This window comes from Micropterus salmoides, unplaced genomic scaffold (assembly GCF_014851395.1).
Source record: "Micropterus salmoides isolate LMB-PRFRI ecotype aquatic unplaced genomic scaffold, ASM1485139v1 Ms_hic_scaffold_21, whole genome shotgun sequence".
NCBI lineage: Eukaryota > Metazoa > Chordata > Actinopteri > Centrarchiformes > Centrarchidae > Micropterus > Micropterus salmoides.
In genome coordinates, this window is record NW_024041262.1 from 7,032,872 (window position 1) to 7,047,302 (window position 14,431).

Consider the following 14,431-nt stretch of genomic DNA (forward strand, 5'->3'; position numbering starts at 1 on the left):
TAACCCTTCAAACTAGGGTTCATATTGACTTAGACATGTGTCAGAGTTTAAGGACAAGTGGAGAGTTGTTGACTGGTGACATTCAAGGCTATGTGTGTGTTTGTGTTGAGTGGAAAGTAAAGAGAAAGTCTGAGATTCATTACACTGTGTATCACCTATAGCCTAATGTACTGTATGTTAAATCAATGTATCCAGATGAAATCACGAGCCAATAAATAGCGGGGTTCCCATTTCCAGCTTTGAATATTTTCATCCGCTTTGTTCTTTTGCTTTTTCAGCAGGATTCTCTCTGGGCAGTGATATTGAGCAGTTCAATTTTAAAGTGAGATCAATTATGCAAATGCCTGCATTGCTCAGTGCTGCTGTTTCTCAAAACCATATCTGTATAAAAGAAGTGGATGTAGTTTTCAAGTTTTCAAGCCTCGAGCTTGGCATTTTGGCCGTTGCCATCTTGTTTTTTTGAAGCCAGAAGTGACCATATTAGGACGACAAGCTGGAGCTGGAAAGCTGGAGAGGGATATGCATTGCTACGCCTCTATGCTGACTGACAGGGAAGCGACTTGTCAATCACAAGGTAGCCACGCCCTAAAGCATAACCTGCTTTATAGTTGATTTTCCTCTAAGTGGGACCATCATTTACTAAATGAACATCCTGCTGTATTGAACTTGAAACTAGCGTTTGCAACCATAAACTCATAAAGAAAATGTTTACCCCGGAAGGTGATTAGTTTAGCATAAACAAACAGCTAGCTTGCTTAAAGGTAGGAAAATTCCACCTACAGAACACAAGGCGAATGTCAATGGAAAGAAGTAATTAAGATGCAAATTTGTCAGGGTGGTTCAAATTGATGTGAAGACTCTTTGAGATGCTGGGTTGAAAATGTTTCAGCTTGAGTGAAAAAATTGCAGTCGTGCGCCAAGGCTTTATAAATCTGCTTTGTAAATGTTCAGAGGCTCAGCTGAACACAACACATGCAAACAACAAGTCTGCACAGTCTGTACATTGGTTGTTTGGGGCAAATAAACAGCCCGGCTGTCCAATTCACATGAAAGACGCAAGGCAAACATTTGGTGGATTTTGTTTCCTTTGCAAAGAGCCCAGCTATGTTTCCAGTTGCTATGCTAGGCTATCAATCTTGTCATCTAACTCTCGACAAGAGAGTATACTGTATCCCAAAATGTCAAAGTAGTCCTTTAAAGGAGACCTATTATACTTTTACGTATTTTATAACTTATCTACAATATTACAACGTTGGATGTTCATGTTAAACATGGCCAAAGCTTTAAATAATGAGATTAGTTAAGTATTTAAAAGAAACCTCAGATTTCCTCCTGTTCTGAACGCTCTGTTTTGAACTGCTTTTTCTGCCATTGGCTCTGTTCTACACACAGAGCTAGACGAGCCGGTATTCCATATGGTCATTTGCTCCGCACAGCAACGGCACAGCAACGCTTAGTCTGTTTACCTCTCAGTGACAGCAACAGCCTGGTAACATGCTTCAGGTCAATCAGAAGACAGTGGGCTTTAAAGGGGGGGGGGGGCTTAAAGAGACAGGAGCATCTACAGCTTGTTTCACACAGAGGCTGAAATGAAGGCCTACATGAAGAGCCGGTATAAGACAGAATTTTTTTTATTTTTAACTTTGAATCATGCAAAGCTGCCATACAGGAGTCACAGAACTACATTATAGGACTGGAAATGCAGTATAATAGGTTTTCTTTAATATTGTTACAAAGCTACAATGCTAACATTACATATTTAACCACTCTGGCCTTGCTTTAAAAGCTTGCAGGTTGGATGTGACCCTCAGTGACACACACATGATAGTGAACTCACCAGAGCTTGATGACCTCAAACCACTGCACAGCAAACACACACTTGAAACAGTTACCCTCCTGATTACACACTGATTTACATGGATGGGGATTTCTGCACAGAATAACTGAAGACATGAACACCTTCACAAACCCTTCCCCCTCTGAGCAGCTTCAATCAATCCTATCGTTTTGGACATAAATAAAAAACCATTAATCTTTGATAGGACAGCAGCTGGTTGTAATAATAGCAGCACTTTTGTGTTGCTATGTTGAGAGAAGTGGCAGGACATTTTCTCATGGAGCTGTCCACTGAGAGAGGTCGTGGAAGATCTGCCATCTGCACTTGCTTGAAAACTCCTCCTTTCTAAAGACAGAAGAGGGACTGTTGAATTTGCTTCATTCCTTCAGATCCGAGTGTCATCACTGTCGGCTGACAAGAATGTGCAGATCTGCATGTGGCAGGCCTGGATGGCACTTGAAGTAATTGCACTGGTAGCTGATGGACTTGGAAAGAGACAATCTAATCATTCTAATCAAAGAATCATTCTGTGCTACAGCTTGGGGCTGATGATTCCTTTTTCTGCATGTGCTCTGCAAGAATCAACAAAAAGAAATGTTTTTGATGCATCCAATGACTTGATACAGACCAGCTGTTAAATTTCAGGTATGTGCTATTTCATTTGTGATTGGGTTGATCTTGATACATTGGTGGTAATCTCGTGGATAATGTGACAACAGGATCTGCATCAAAATAAATGCTGTATAACGGTATACTCTTTAAATGACACAAAGCACCAGAAAAGGAGACAACTCATATGCATGACTCAAAATCAGCAGTTCGTCGGACACCGACGCATGCAGGGTGACGCGCTTAGTTCTTCCCCCACTCCCACCCTCCCTCCCTTCCTTTGGTCTCTCTCTGCGGTGCAGTCGTGCGTCCTGCCGCTCTTGTCCCAGGGGATTCGGTGCCAAGCTTGTCTGGTTGGACGCAGCGCACTGTGAGCGCACTACGTTGTTTTTTTAGACGCGGTCTGCCAAAGTTTCGGTTAACAAACGTGGAATATTTCTCAGAGGTGAAATGACCTGACAGACGTAGAATAGCCACCAGCTCTGGTGAAGGTGGGGAGTGTGCGGTTGAACGCCAGCGCCGTGCGTAACAGTAGGGGAGCAGGTGGATGGAGAAGCTGGCGAGATGCAGCTTTCCAGCAGGTCAACGCCGGGCCGGAGCGGCTGGACTCCATATTCTCTCCTGAAGGATTTACCTTTATGGACTTGATATGAGGACGAAGTTTTCTCTCTTTAAAAGTAAGTGATGTTTTGAAGAAACAAAAATGCAGTGTGGGAGAAAGGGAATTTAGTGCTGATTTTTAATGACGCTCAATCAATTTGTCTTCATCCAAAGGCATTTCTGTGTGGACTTGCTTTTGCGCGCGCTGTCGTTCAGTCCTTACATAGACAGCTCTGTTTTGTAGGTTAAAAGAAACATTTTTGTCAAACCTATTATGAAGTAGGCTACACACGCGAGCCAAGTCGTGGCGCAGCGGTTATTTAGTTTTTGGCACCCAAATGAAATAGTTTCAAAGTCGGACCCACAGCACCTACTTTACTCGCAATCTGATATCTGTGACTGACTTTTGGGATAAGAAGAGGATAGCTGATTGCTCCTCCCTTTCGGCACAGCAAATAAATAAATAAATAAATAAAACGCGTGCCCTAATTATGCGACTTCGCTGTCCCTTGATAAGAAAGACAAACCAACCTGCTCACTACTGGCCGGTTTGCCATTTTACTGTCAGTGTAAAAAGTCTCCTGTTGAGGTGGACATTTATCACACCCAGCCTGCAGGTTAGCGTGAGGCTGCATCAAGCCAAGCTGCTTCCCTCACATCTATTCACACGGTCAGTGCTGAGCTGAAATCCATCTCCTGACACCCAGCCAGCAATGTATGTTTTTTTTTTTCCTGTGGGTCTCAAGTTGTAGCCTATTTCACTTTCTAATAGGTCAACACACACACACACACACACACACACACACACACACACACACACACAAGCACTTATGTCTATAATCAAGCCCCCCTACTATCTGTTTGTAAAGACTGATAAGAAATTGTTTTGGTGGATTTAGAATTTTGCACTTAAAGTGAGAATTAAGATTTTCATTCACATCAGACATTTTTATAATATTTATGGTAAATGTTTTTCCCAGCATTAACACTGTTATCACTGTTAACAACCACATGTGTCGCCATATAATCTAAAGGATTGTAACTTTAAAATGTGACTTAAAAACCCTTAAAATTATGAGAAAGCAGTATGTCTAACATGTAATTGCTCTCACAAGGGTGAGAAAACGTCTTAAACAGCGTGTAGATCATTTTGTCCCCTAAAATTCTGTACTGAATCTTAGACCAATACGTTTTTCCAGTGTGGAAAATGAGCAAAAAGTACAGTGCAGAGATTGGTTAACAAACCAGTTCCAATAATGATTCAGTCTTTAAAACTGATGGGGTTAGTTTTTATCATTTTCTAAAATAAAGAATGAATTCAACAGATGATTTTACGAATTTAACAGATTGTACGAAATGAATTTAACAGATTATAGATGAATAAAAATGACAATGATCCTGAGTGATCTAACCTTTGCGCACACATAGATAGAACATGTTGTTCCCCCATCTTCAGTGATGACAAGTAGTTGAACCCTACCTTTTATCACAATACAATACCCTTCATTAGCACAAAGTGGACTGTCCACAGTGGGCCCACTTTTCCAATCAAATGTAATTCAGGTAAATTATGAAAGCAAGAACTGGACCTATGTCCCCCCTCCCCATTGAGCATGCTGCTGTCACTGCAGAGAGTAAGTGATGCTGCCACAGTGTCATAACTGTTTGTCCCCAAGATCAATTGAATAAACATTTGTCTTCGGCAGCACAGCGCCCTCGTGGTTCTCACTCAGGCGTACCTTTTTGCATGTATGCATAAATGTGGGAGGTACCGCACGCACTCACACATATGCACACAAGTGACCTGAACCACTGGGCTCAGTGTTGCATTTGGGGAGGGATTTATGTTCTGGACTGGGTTAGAAAGTGAGAAAAGAGCACAAGACCAAATGAGAGTTGAAATGTTGTATCTGAATACAAATACAGATACAAATATGGCTCTGAAGCAGAAGTCGTGATGAGTTTTGCAGTTACCCATGCCTGCACATTTTTGTGGGGAAAAAAGAAGAGTGTAAAATAGTGCAATTCAATATCATGACATACAAATTGTGTCCCTTTGGTTTGAGTAATGCAAGGTGTCCCGGTGACTCTTTGCCCGCTGTATTTCTCAAATAAAGGACACAATGACCAAAAGTTATTCTTGGAAACCTGTGTCTGGATTTGGCCATCTCCTCCATGTCTGCCAAATGCTTGCTGTGAGGGGAATCAGCAGTGTGGAGGATAATCAAAGATAGGAAGAACTGATCATGTAAAGGAAATATCGTTAATGCTTTAGATTCCTGCCCGCAACGTGCAGCGTAATTACTCCAGAGTTACGGTGTAATCTTTTGTACACTGTAAACAGCATTGCTCCTTTATGTTTTGTAGTTATTATAATAACTACGAGGGACATCTGTCGGACGGTGTATTGTCATGGATACCGTCGGCCTCCAAAGACTGTCTCAGCTGTCGTTCACATCACCAGCCAACTTGTATGTAATAAGGTCATTTAGAAATAAAATCGCATCAGATTAATGAAGTGATGCAGAAGTCATCACTTCGTCTTCCCTGAAACATACAGATTTGTGCTAATTTTATTGGTCATACTGTACCCTGTAATAGTAATAGAACAGGTACCCAGTAGGTAAATAATCCAGAATAAAGTTCCTCCCAAACATCTAGATTATTGCTCAGTGGGTCATACACACCCTGTAATAATAGAATAAGTATGGTATATGGAAATATGGTATTTTTGTAAGATTCTTAATTTTTAACACGTTATTCCATAACTTTACATCTTGTTCCCCAGTACCTACATATATGTATTGGTACGTACAGTACTGGTACAGCATGAGTACAAAAGATTACACAGTAACTCCGGAGTAATTACGTTGTACGTTGGCGGGCTATCATCTAAAGCATTAATGATATTTCCTTTACATGATCTGATGATGTGTGAAAGCAGTTATGTAAAGTAACCTTGCAACTGTTGCCATGGGACTATTATTATTTGTCAAAGGAAATATTCTCTGTTTCTCAGCCATACTTACTGTTCTTTCAATCTTTTGTCTCTCTCTCTCTCCATAGATCTATGTGTTTTTTATAGCTGAGATGTGATTTTTGTGGTTCCTCCTTAATGAAAATCCAGAGTCATCACAATTCCCAGAGCCCCAAACCCTGACACCTTAAAGTCAAATTCCCAATACCACTTGCTTGTCTTAGAAGTTACCACCTCCCTTTCCCCTTATTTCTAGCCTTGTGCTGTAAAATCAATGCTTTTAAGCATGTAAAATCCTAACCTTAAACTCATTTACATCTACCTTCACTTTAACCCTTACCCCTCGCTATCTTTAGACATTTGGAGCCCTTTGATACCCCTCTCACCATCATGGCCTTGGATCAGTGGCCCTTTCTCCCAACTCCCCCCAACATCTCCATGCCTGAGCCCCTCCTCTACGATAGCTACTTCCAGGGGAATGAGTCTGACCTGGATCTGAACACATCAGAGACCAAGGAGCGTCATCAGGACAAGACCAGCTCTGTGGTCATCACCTTCATCTACTTCGTGGTATGTGCCGTGGGACTGTGCGGCAACACCTTGGTCATATACGTCATCCTGCGCTACGCCAAAATGAAGACGGTGACCAACATCTACATCCTGAACCTGGCGGTGGCAGACGTTCTGTGTATGATGAGCCTGCCGTTCATCGCCCTGCAGCTGACACTGGTGCACTGGCCCTTTGGAGAAGTGCTTTGCAGGGTGATCATGACTGTAGGTAGGTGTAGAGCAGAAGTGCTAATGGTGCACTACAGAAAACAAACAAAAAAAAAAACACTTTTGGGTTCCTCTAGAGCATCGGTCGGCAATAGGTGGCCCGTGGGCCAGACCCGGCACGCCAGCAATAATATCTGGGCCGCGGCTAGATTGCTTTCATAGCAGAAAAAAAAATAAATTTATAGCGGCTGGTGCTGAAATAGATCTCAGTCATGATAGCTCATGATACTCACACAATCTCTTCCTCTTAAGTGATTGAGAACGTTTTTTGCGGCAATGCTTTATGTCGAGTTTATTGAGAGCTTTTACTTTGAAGAGTACTGAAGGACATTCACAAGAGACTCTGGCTTGCTTGACACACCTCTGAAAAAGCCGTCAGTAAACGTGTGATAGGATTCCCCTGAATCTCCTCAGGGAAATGAAAATAAGCGTCCATAGGTTTTTGAATCCGGATCAAACGCCTGGATGCGCACACACTGTAGCACATGCTTTATGCCAAAAGTGTCCTTATAATCAATTTGTTTAACAAGGGAGAAAAAAACACCTCAGTTAGTTGTAATTGATCTTACAAACTTCCTAATGGGAATCCCGCACAGTACTGACTGAGCTAAGTGTGCTCACATGCATACAAGGATTTGAAATAATTTGACTTCATTTGGGCCCGGCTTGTATCTGGTTAAAAAATTTTGGCACAATGCCAGACTTATTTTCCGACTCCTGCTCTAGAGGGAAATTATCCTAAAATCATTGTCTGCTAAGAGTAGATAAAATCTTACATTATAAATCTTAAGACTTCAATTGCAAATTAAAAGTGTGTTTATTAAAAATCTTGGACACGTGTGTCTTAAAGAAATAGTTTGACATTTTGTGAAATGGTCTTATTAGCTTTGTTGCCAAAGGCTAGATCAGAAGTTCAATAACACTCGTATATCTGTCTGTTAGATTTTAATCTACAGCTTGGATGCTATTAGCTTAGCTCAGCAAAACACTGCAAGCAAGGGGAACATCTAGCCTTCTTAACTGTCTTATCAATTACTGATAAATTTGATACATATTCTTACCTCACCTTTCTTTCTCCACTCTCTTCTCCACTCTCTCTCTCCCCTACTCCGTCCCAGACTCTCTCAATCAGTTCACCAGCATATTCTGTCTGATGGTGATGAGCATCGATCGATACTTGGCTGTGGTCCACCCAATTAAGTCAACAAAATGGCGGAAGCCCCGTGTAGCCAAGCTAATTAACCTGACAGTGTGGGTTGTGTCGCTGTTAGTCATCCTACCTACTATGATCTTCAGTGGCCTGGACAAGGTGCCAGTATGTGGGATTGTGTGGCCGGAGCCCCAGGATGTCTATTACACAGCCTTCATATTCTACACCTTCTTCATTGGGTTCTTCCTGCCGCTAACGGTCATATGTCTGTGCTACCTGCTCATTATAGTCAAGGTAAAAGCCTGGCTGACATTCAATTTTAATATAATTTTCTTCTTTTGCATCTACATTGTCCTCTTGTTCAATATTGAGATATGTTTATTACTGGCTGCAGGACTAGAATAACAACCAATTTGAGATTGTGACTTGAGTCACGTTTATTTGTAGATTCATTCATTCATTTTTTTACAATAGTGAATAAGTGGAAAACAGCCAAAGACAGTGCATGTTTTTATGTTTTACGTTATTTTTGCATGAGCTTATACATGTTACATATGAAAAACAACATCATGCCATAGATGAACCAGGGTTTTTAAGGGTTATTATTTAAGCATTACATGTTTGAACACAAGCTAGGCAGCAATGGAAAGCAATCAGGGCTATCTAGGGAAAAAATTATTTCACAGGTATTCCTTACATTTGTTATGGGAATAATGTTGAAAATATAAAGGATGATCAGAAAAATCATCTATATTTGGAGGCTTATAAGTTGGATAAAGTCTGTATCAGGTGGGTTTAATGGAACAAAAAACATGATTTAATGTGACTGAGTGTGGTTTCCAGAAGCAATATGAATAATACTACTGTTTTAATCAGTAGTATTGAAGCAGTTAAGCTTATGGCCACAAATGGCAGGTCATCCGTACCCTCATGTGACATGGATTATATTGACTTTAATGGAACTATGTCATGTTTTTCCTACATTACAACCGCTGCCAATGCTTTAGCCTCCTTATTAGCCATTAAACTACCATCTAGTGACTTTGCATTTCCAACATTATTCCCTTTGTGAATGTTATGTATGCCTGAGTGACTGAAATGTTTGGGGTCTCTGATAGCTATTTGTCGGTGGATGGCTCAGGCTCTCACATTCAAGCTCTGAAATGTTAAGAAGAAAGATCATTTTTAGAATCTGTTTCCTGGATACTTCTGCATTTTGGGAAACTCACTTATTTGCTTTCTTGCCAAGAGTTCAATGAGGGTACCACTCCTCTACCTGTCCTTAAATTTGAAGCTAGAGCCATTGGCTAGTTAGCTCAGATTAGCATCAAGATCAGCATCTCTGCAGTAAACCTCACTAATTAACACATTATATCTTGTTTGTCTGTCACTGAGCCTTGCCACGAAGTAGTCCAGCACATAATCTTGCACTTTAGTTTGGCAAGGGATTTTTTTTCAATTTGGAAAGAGCCAGCATAGGAGCTTCTAGGTCATCCACAAAAGCGTGTATCCCAGAATGTCGAACTGTTACTTAAAGTTGTTTCTACTGTATGTCTCACAGTTTGAACGTTGTGCTTTTACATTTGGGAGATTTGAAGCCACTGACAATCCGTTCCTTTCCCAGGTTAAGTCGTCTGGCATACGAGTGTGTTCCACCAAGCGCAAGCGCTCCGAGCGTAAGGTGACACGGATGGTGTCCATCGTGGTGGCGGTGTTCGTCCTCTGTTGGCTGCCTTTCTACATTTTCAACGTCACCTCCGTCACCGGCTCCATCAAGCCCACCTCTGCTGTGAAGAGCACCTTCGACTTTGTAGTGGTGCTCGGCTACGCCAACAGCTGCGCCAACCCCATCCTGTACGCTTTCCTGTCAGACAACTTCAAGAAGAGCTTTCAGAACGTTCTGTGCCTGAAAAAGGTAGCGGGCCTGGACGAGATTGATCGCAGTGACAGCAGGGCAGACAGGAGCAGGATGGCTAACGATGCCGCAATCATCAGTGCCAACTTGGAGACTCACAATGCTGCACTGCTCAATGGCGAGCTTCAGACCAGCATCTGAGGGTAAAGGAGCGGCAGTCGCATCCAGGGAGGCTAGAGAGAGATCAGTGGTGCTTGGGGCTTCCAGACTAATGGGCCACCACTGCACTGCTAGTGACCCCTGTTCAAAGATGCGGGGCAGGAGGATGATGTACTGCTATTGCTCATGGAGAATGACATATGAGTAAAGTCTAAGTAAAAAATAAATTCAGGTCAGGAAAAGTACACTGACTCCGGCTCAAAACTCAAAATATGTGGGTTAATGAAGCAACTTGAGTTCGCCCTGAGGTGGAGCAAAAATGTATCTTGACTATTGATTTTCAAAACTGTAGAGACTAGTGATGTTGAAATCAAACACAAATAAGAGTGCTGTTCATGTTTGCCATCTTGAGATTTCTGTTGATTTGTCAGAAGTGAAGCAAAATTGAACCAAGATCAGAGAGTGGACTGTTCACCCATGGCAGAAATATTTGAGGGTTTGAGTACCATCCATGCCCTGCTTGAGTTTTTTGAGAGCTATGAAGGCTCGGCACTGAATTCTCTGAATGTGGAAATACTGGTGAAAAGGTCGGCAAAACATGTCAGTGGAAAACAGAAGTGTTATTCAAAAAGGTATTCTAGACTTTGAAAGACAAAAATCAGAAACCACAACCCTGAACAGTTTCATGGTCATGTCTTATTCATCTAAGACCAGTCCGGGAAACAAAATGGCATAGCCCTCCAACAAATGAAGGATGCTCTTTTCCCTCTCTAGCTGTCATCTCAACTGGAGAAGCTGCATTGATTCGTAAACTCCTGAATTTAACATCCTGGATGGGTTTATTGATCAAGTGGAAGGGTAGGAAAACATCTCAGCAGCTGCTCTGACCTTGCTACCATTAAAAAAGCTTCAGTTTGTACATACAAAATAGTTTTCTGTCAACCTCTGGGGAAAAATTCTGCATATTGATGATGCAAGTGTCCTAAAATGAATTTCAAAGGCAATCCCTGCTGTAAAATTCTGCATGGTTAAGATGCATCAAGGACAGCTCTGAAATTACTTTTGGGAAACCCATCATTCGTACTCAATATTTCACTGTACATTGGTCTTTACGATAGTTGCTCTCCGTGCCAGCGGTGCCATTGTAAAGAGCCCATTTGTTCTTGTAAAGTGCTGTGTTTTGATAGTATAAGATTTCCTCCTGAGTTCATTTTGAAATGTGGTCGCCACCCTCAGTTTCACATTTGGTTCAGCCAGCGTGTGCTTGCAAAAATTTCACAGAAGGCAGGAAAATGTGTCACATTCAGAGAGGGAGGAAGAGAGGAATATGGAGATAGAATGAACTAAAGCTTGTGTCTGTATTAGTGTATCTACTGAGAACACAAAACATGAAGGCCACGCTTGAGAGGTTCTCACTGAGGCATACGCTCATTTCACTGTATGGCAAATAACACAAAAAGCATTTGATTAATGTGACCTTGAGTTCTCAGTAGCATTTCATACACCCAATGAATAGTAAAAGGAATAAGCGGGCAGCTATAGTTAACTCCAGTTTATACCAGTACTCTATATATTTAGAGGCTTCTTATAAGAGACATGAAGGTCAGGATGCCAGGCTGAGTAATGGAACAATCAATCAATCAATCAGTAGAACATCATTTTCTTTTTTACCATGCCCATTTATGGTCCCCATAGGACTGACTGTAACATAGTAACTGTCCACCTAGCACCATCATTAGGTCATATATATATATTTTTTTTATGACCAAATGTCTAATTCCCATCAAGCTCAGCTGTACTTTGCAGCTTAGTGCTAATTAAGAAATCAGCATGCTAACACGCTAAACTAAGATGGTGTACAGAGTAAATATTGTAACTGCTAAATGTCTGCATGTTAGCATTGTCCTTGTGAGCGTTAGCATACTGATGTTAGCAATGAGCTCAAGTACAGCCACAGCATGGCTTTAGACTATTAGTGCTGTGAATTGGTCTGTTCATTTTTACATAATGTTCATACTGATCCAGCTCCAATTAAGATATAAGGTCATCAGCCTCTAATGTAAACGCTGACCGTTTGACATCATTATCAGCTTTTATAAATTACGTTGCTGGTTCTGTTGCTAGCTAAAACAATACCACTCTGCTTACTTAACGGGGCTAATTCCACTAAGCTACAACTTCCTAGTAGAGCGAGAGCCAAAGGAGCTACAACAAAAGACCTTGTCACAATAACCTGAGTTTGGAAACCTTATCACTCCATTAATGCTGAGTGAATGAGCCCACATCCACAATGTGACATCTATTTCCGTTTTAGCTTTCGGACTGTTTGTGCACATAATTCCTCTAACGGACCTCCATGATGGAGTCACATCTAGTTGGCGGGATATTTGCCAAACAACTGCAAAGCCTCTGGAGTAATAAGGTCACCCGCCATATGCTGCAGTGTCACATTCACTTCATCCCAGCATATCAGTCAAGTCAGAAACCATCAATCAGTGCAATCAAAAGAGTTGAGGAGCAAGGCAGGGCTTGTCCTGGGAGGTTACTACGGAAAATAATTATGTGTGGCCACGCGCACACAGAGATACCTGTATCACAGTTGGTAGTGGACCACACAGCCAATAATTTGGCATGGCCTTCTCTCTGTGCTGTCACTGCTAGTAGTAGTAATTGTAGCAGGGTCATTCTTATCTTTTCTCACAGGTCAAAAAAGTATCACACACTCAAGTTCACAGGCATGTGTGCAGGTACAGTCCCAGATGATGCATATAAAGACAAAACACACACTCTCGTACCCTTGTTGCTCACAATGTGTCACACAGACGTAGGCTCCTTGCACCCAAGTCTGAGTAATTGGAAGGTGATAAGGGTGACCAATTCTGCATTAGGGAGTCATACTGACCCAGCGGAGACTGTGTATGTACGCATGTTTTTCTGTGTATAATAATCTAACACAGCCCAAACCAAAGGCTTTACGTGAGTGACACCCACAACCAGAAGTATGTTTGGATTGTAATTTGATTATCAAATGTAGAACCTGTAGAAAAACCTGTGAATCATCCCTAAACATGCACTATCTTCCTGAATATCTGTATATTTTCTGTCTTTGTGAATACTCACGCCAAATGTGTGTGTTTGTGTGACAGCGAGAAACTCATTTCACAATCTCACCCATTACAGTTAAGGTATTTAGCGCCTTTCAAGTCTGAAGTGCAAGAACTATTCTCTCTTCATCCACAGTTAATTATTGTTGCTCTCTCAGTCCTTCTATCTGTTCCTCTCTCGCTCTTTCTTTTCGCGTGCACAGCTGGTGAAGAATAATATGAGCTGGCACACATTTTGCACCCACTCAAACTGAACTGCGCTGAAATGAACTGAACCATACTGAAGGAAACACACTATGCCTGTCATTGCTGCTGGCTATTTAGACATACTTAATGGACTTAATGATGGACATCATTCTGATGTTTAAGAAACGTTCGATAAGATGGGTCGTGCCAAAACCAGTGTAAATGTAGCGCTAAGAGGACAGCTGAGGCAATGAGACGTTGCCTGTAGCAGCTGCTTTCTTGGTAATTTTGTGAAATCAAGACCTTAATATCGCTCTGAAATTAGGTCATATTCTGAAAAAGTTGTGCTTATTTGGGTTGACATAAGACTTGGCTCTTTGTTCGCTGGGTACGGTCCAGTGACAAATTTGTAAAGGGCATTTGTCCAGATATCTGGCTGGTTCCTGCCACTGTATAGTGTACAGATGAGAGGCGGAAGCGGAGCAATGGGGAAACCTCTGCCTTCTCGCGCTTTCTTTTTCCTGAAACATACTTTGATTTGCGAAGGGCTAGAACGTGCACTCCTGAGGATGCACTGTTCAATATTAACTCTATGTATTTATGGTATCCTCTGCTTGTTCTTGCATGGGGAGGGTTGCAAATCCGACCTTCTTTGTCCCCTCACTAGCCAAAACCAGTGTTATACAGCTGCCACCTTTTTTTGCTAGATACACTCTAGGTACAGAGATGTTTGGGTTCAACTCTGTAGCTTTGTAACTTTTTAAGTTATGATCGGCAGCCAATACAAGTCATTCTTTTGGTCAAAGAATGAAAATTAGATGTGGATTTTTAACACTACAGATTGCACATTATAATCCTGACCAAACCAAACTTTAGCCGAGCTGGTTGTAACTTAACGTGCTTGTCTCTGACAGTGTGCAACCATGGATATGTACTTTTTTGTGCAGTTACATGTATCTATGTGCCTTGGAGCTTAATATAAAACCATGTGATGACGTCAATGTACAGCAAAAACAACATTGTAACCTGTTTCTCACAAGAGCCAAACAGCTAAAGCTTTTGCACTGTACAGACATGTTGGTAACCAAAACATAACAGAGACCTGCTGTATATCACTTACTTATTACTTACTGTTTCCCCCTGCTTATATGTGTGTGATATGTCAGAAACAGATGTT

General features: G+C 41.5%; 1 protein-coding gene across 4 annotated transcripts; it reads left to right on the forward strand.

Annotated features, from left to right (window-relative positions):
• Window positions 1-1,734: 1,734 nt before the first annotated feature.
• Window positions 1,735-13,050, forward strand: LOC119915478 (somatostatin receptor type 2-like). 4 transcript variants are annotated; one of them, XM_038735016.1, is made up of 4 exons: window positions 1,735-2,482; window positions 6,113-6,801; window positions 7,919-8,244; window positions 9,575-13,050. In XM_038735016.1, the coding sequence occupies exons 2-4, from the start codon at window positions 6,414-6,416 to the stop codon at window positions 10,004-10,006; spliced, it is 1,146 nt and encodes a 381-aa protein (XP_038590944.1). In that variant the 5' UTR covers window positions 1,735-2,482; window positions 6,113-6,413; the 3' UTR covers window positions 10,007-13,050. The 4 variants fall into 4 exon arrangements, with proteins under 4 accessions (XP_038590944.1, XP_038590943.1, XP_038590945.1 ...); XM_038735015.1 differs by lacking the exon at window positions 1,735-2,482 and adding an exon at window positions 2,716-3,123; XM_038735017.1 differs by lacking the exon at window positions 1,735-2,482 and adding an exon at window positions 2,716-3,123 and having other exon boundaries at window positions 6,380-6,801.
• The last annotated feature ends 1,381 nt before the right edge of the window (window positions 13,051-14,431 follow it).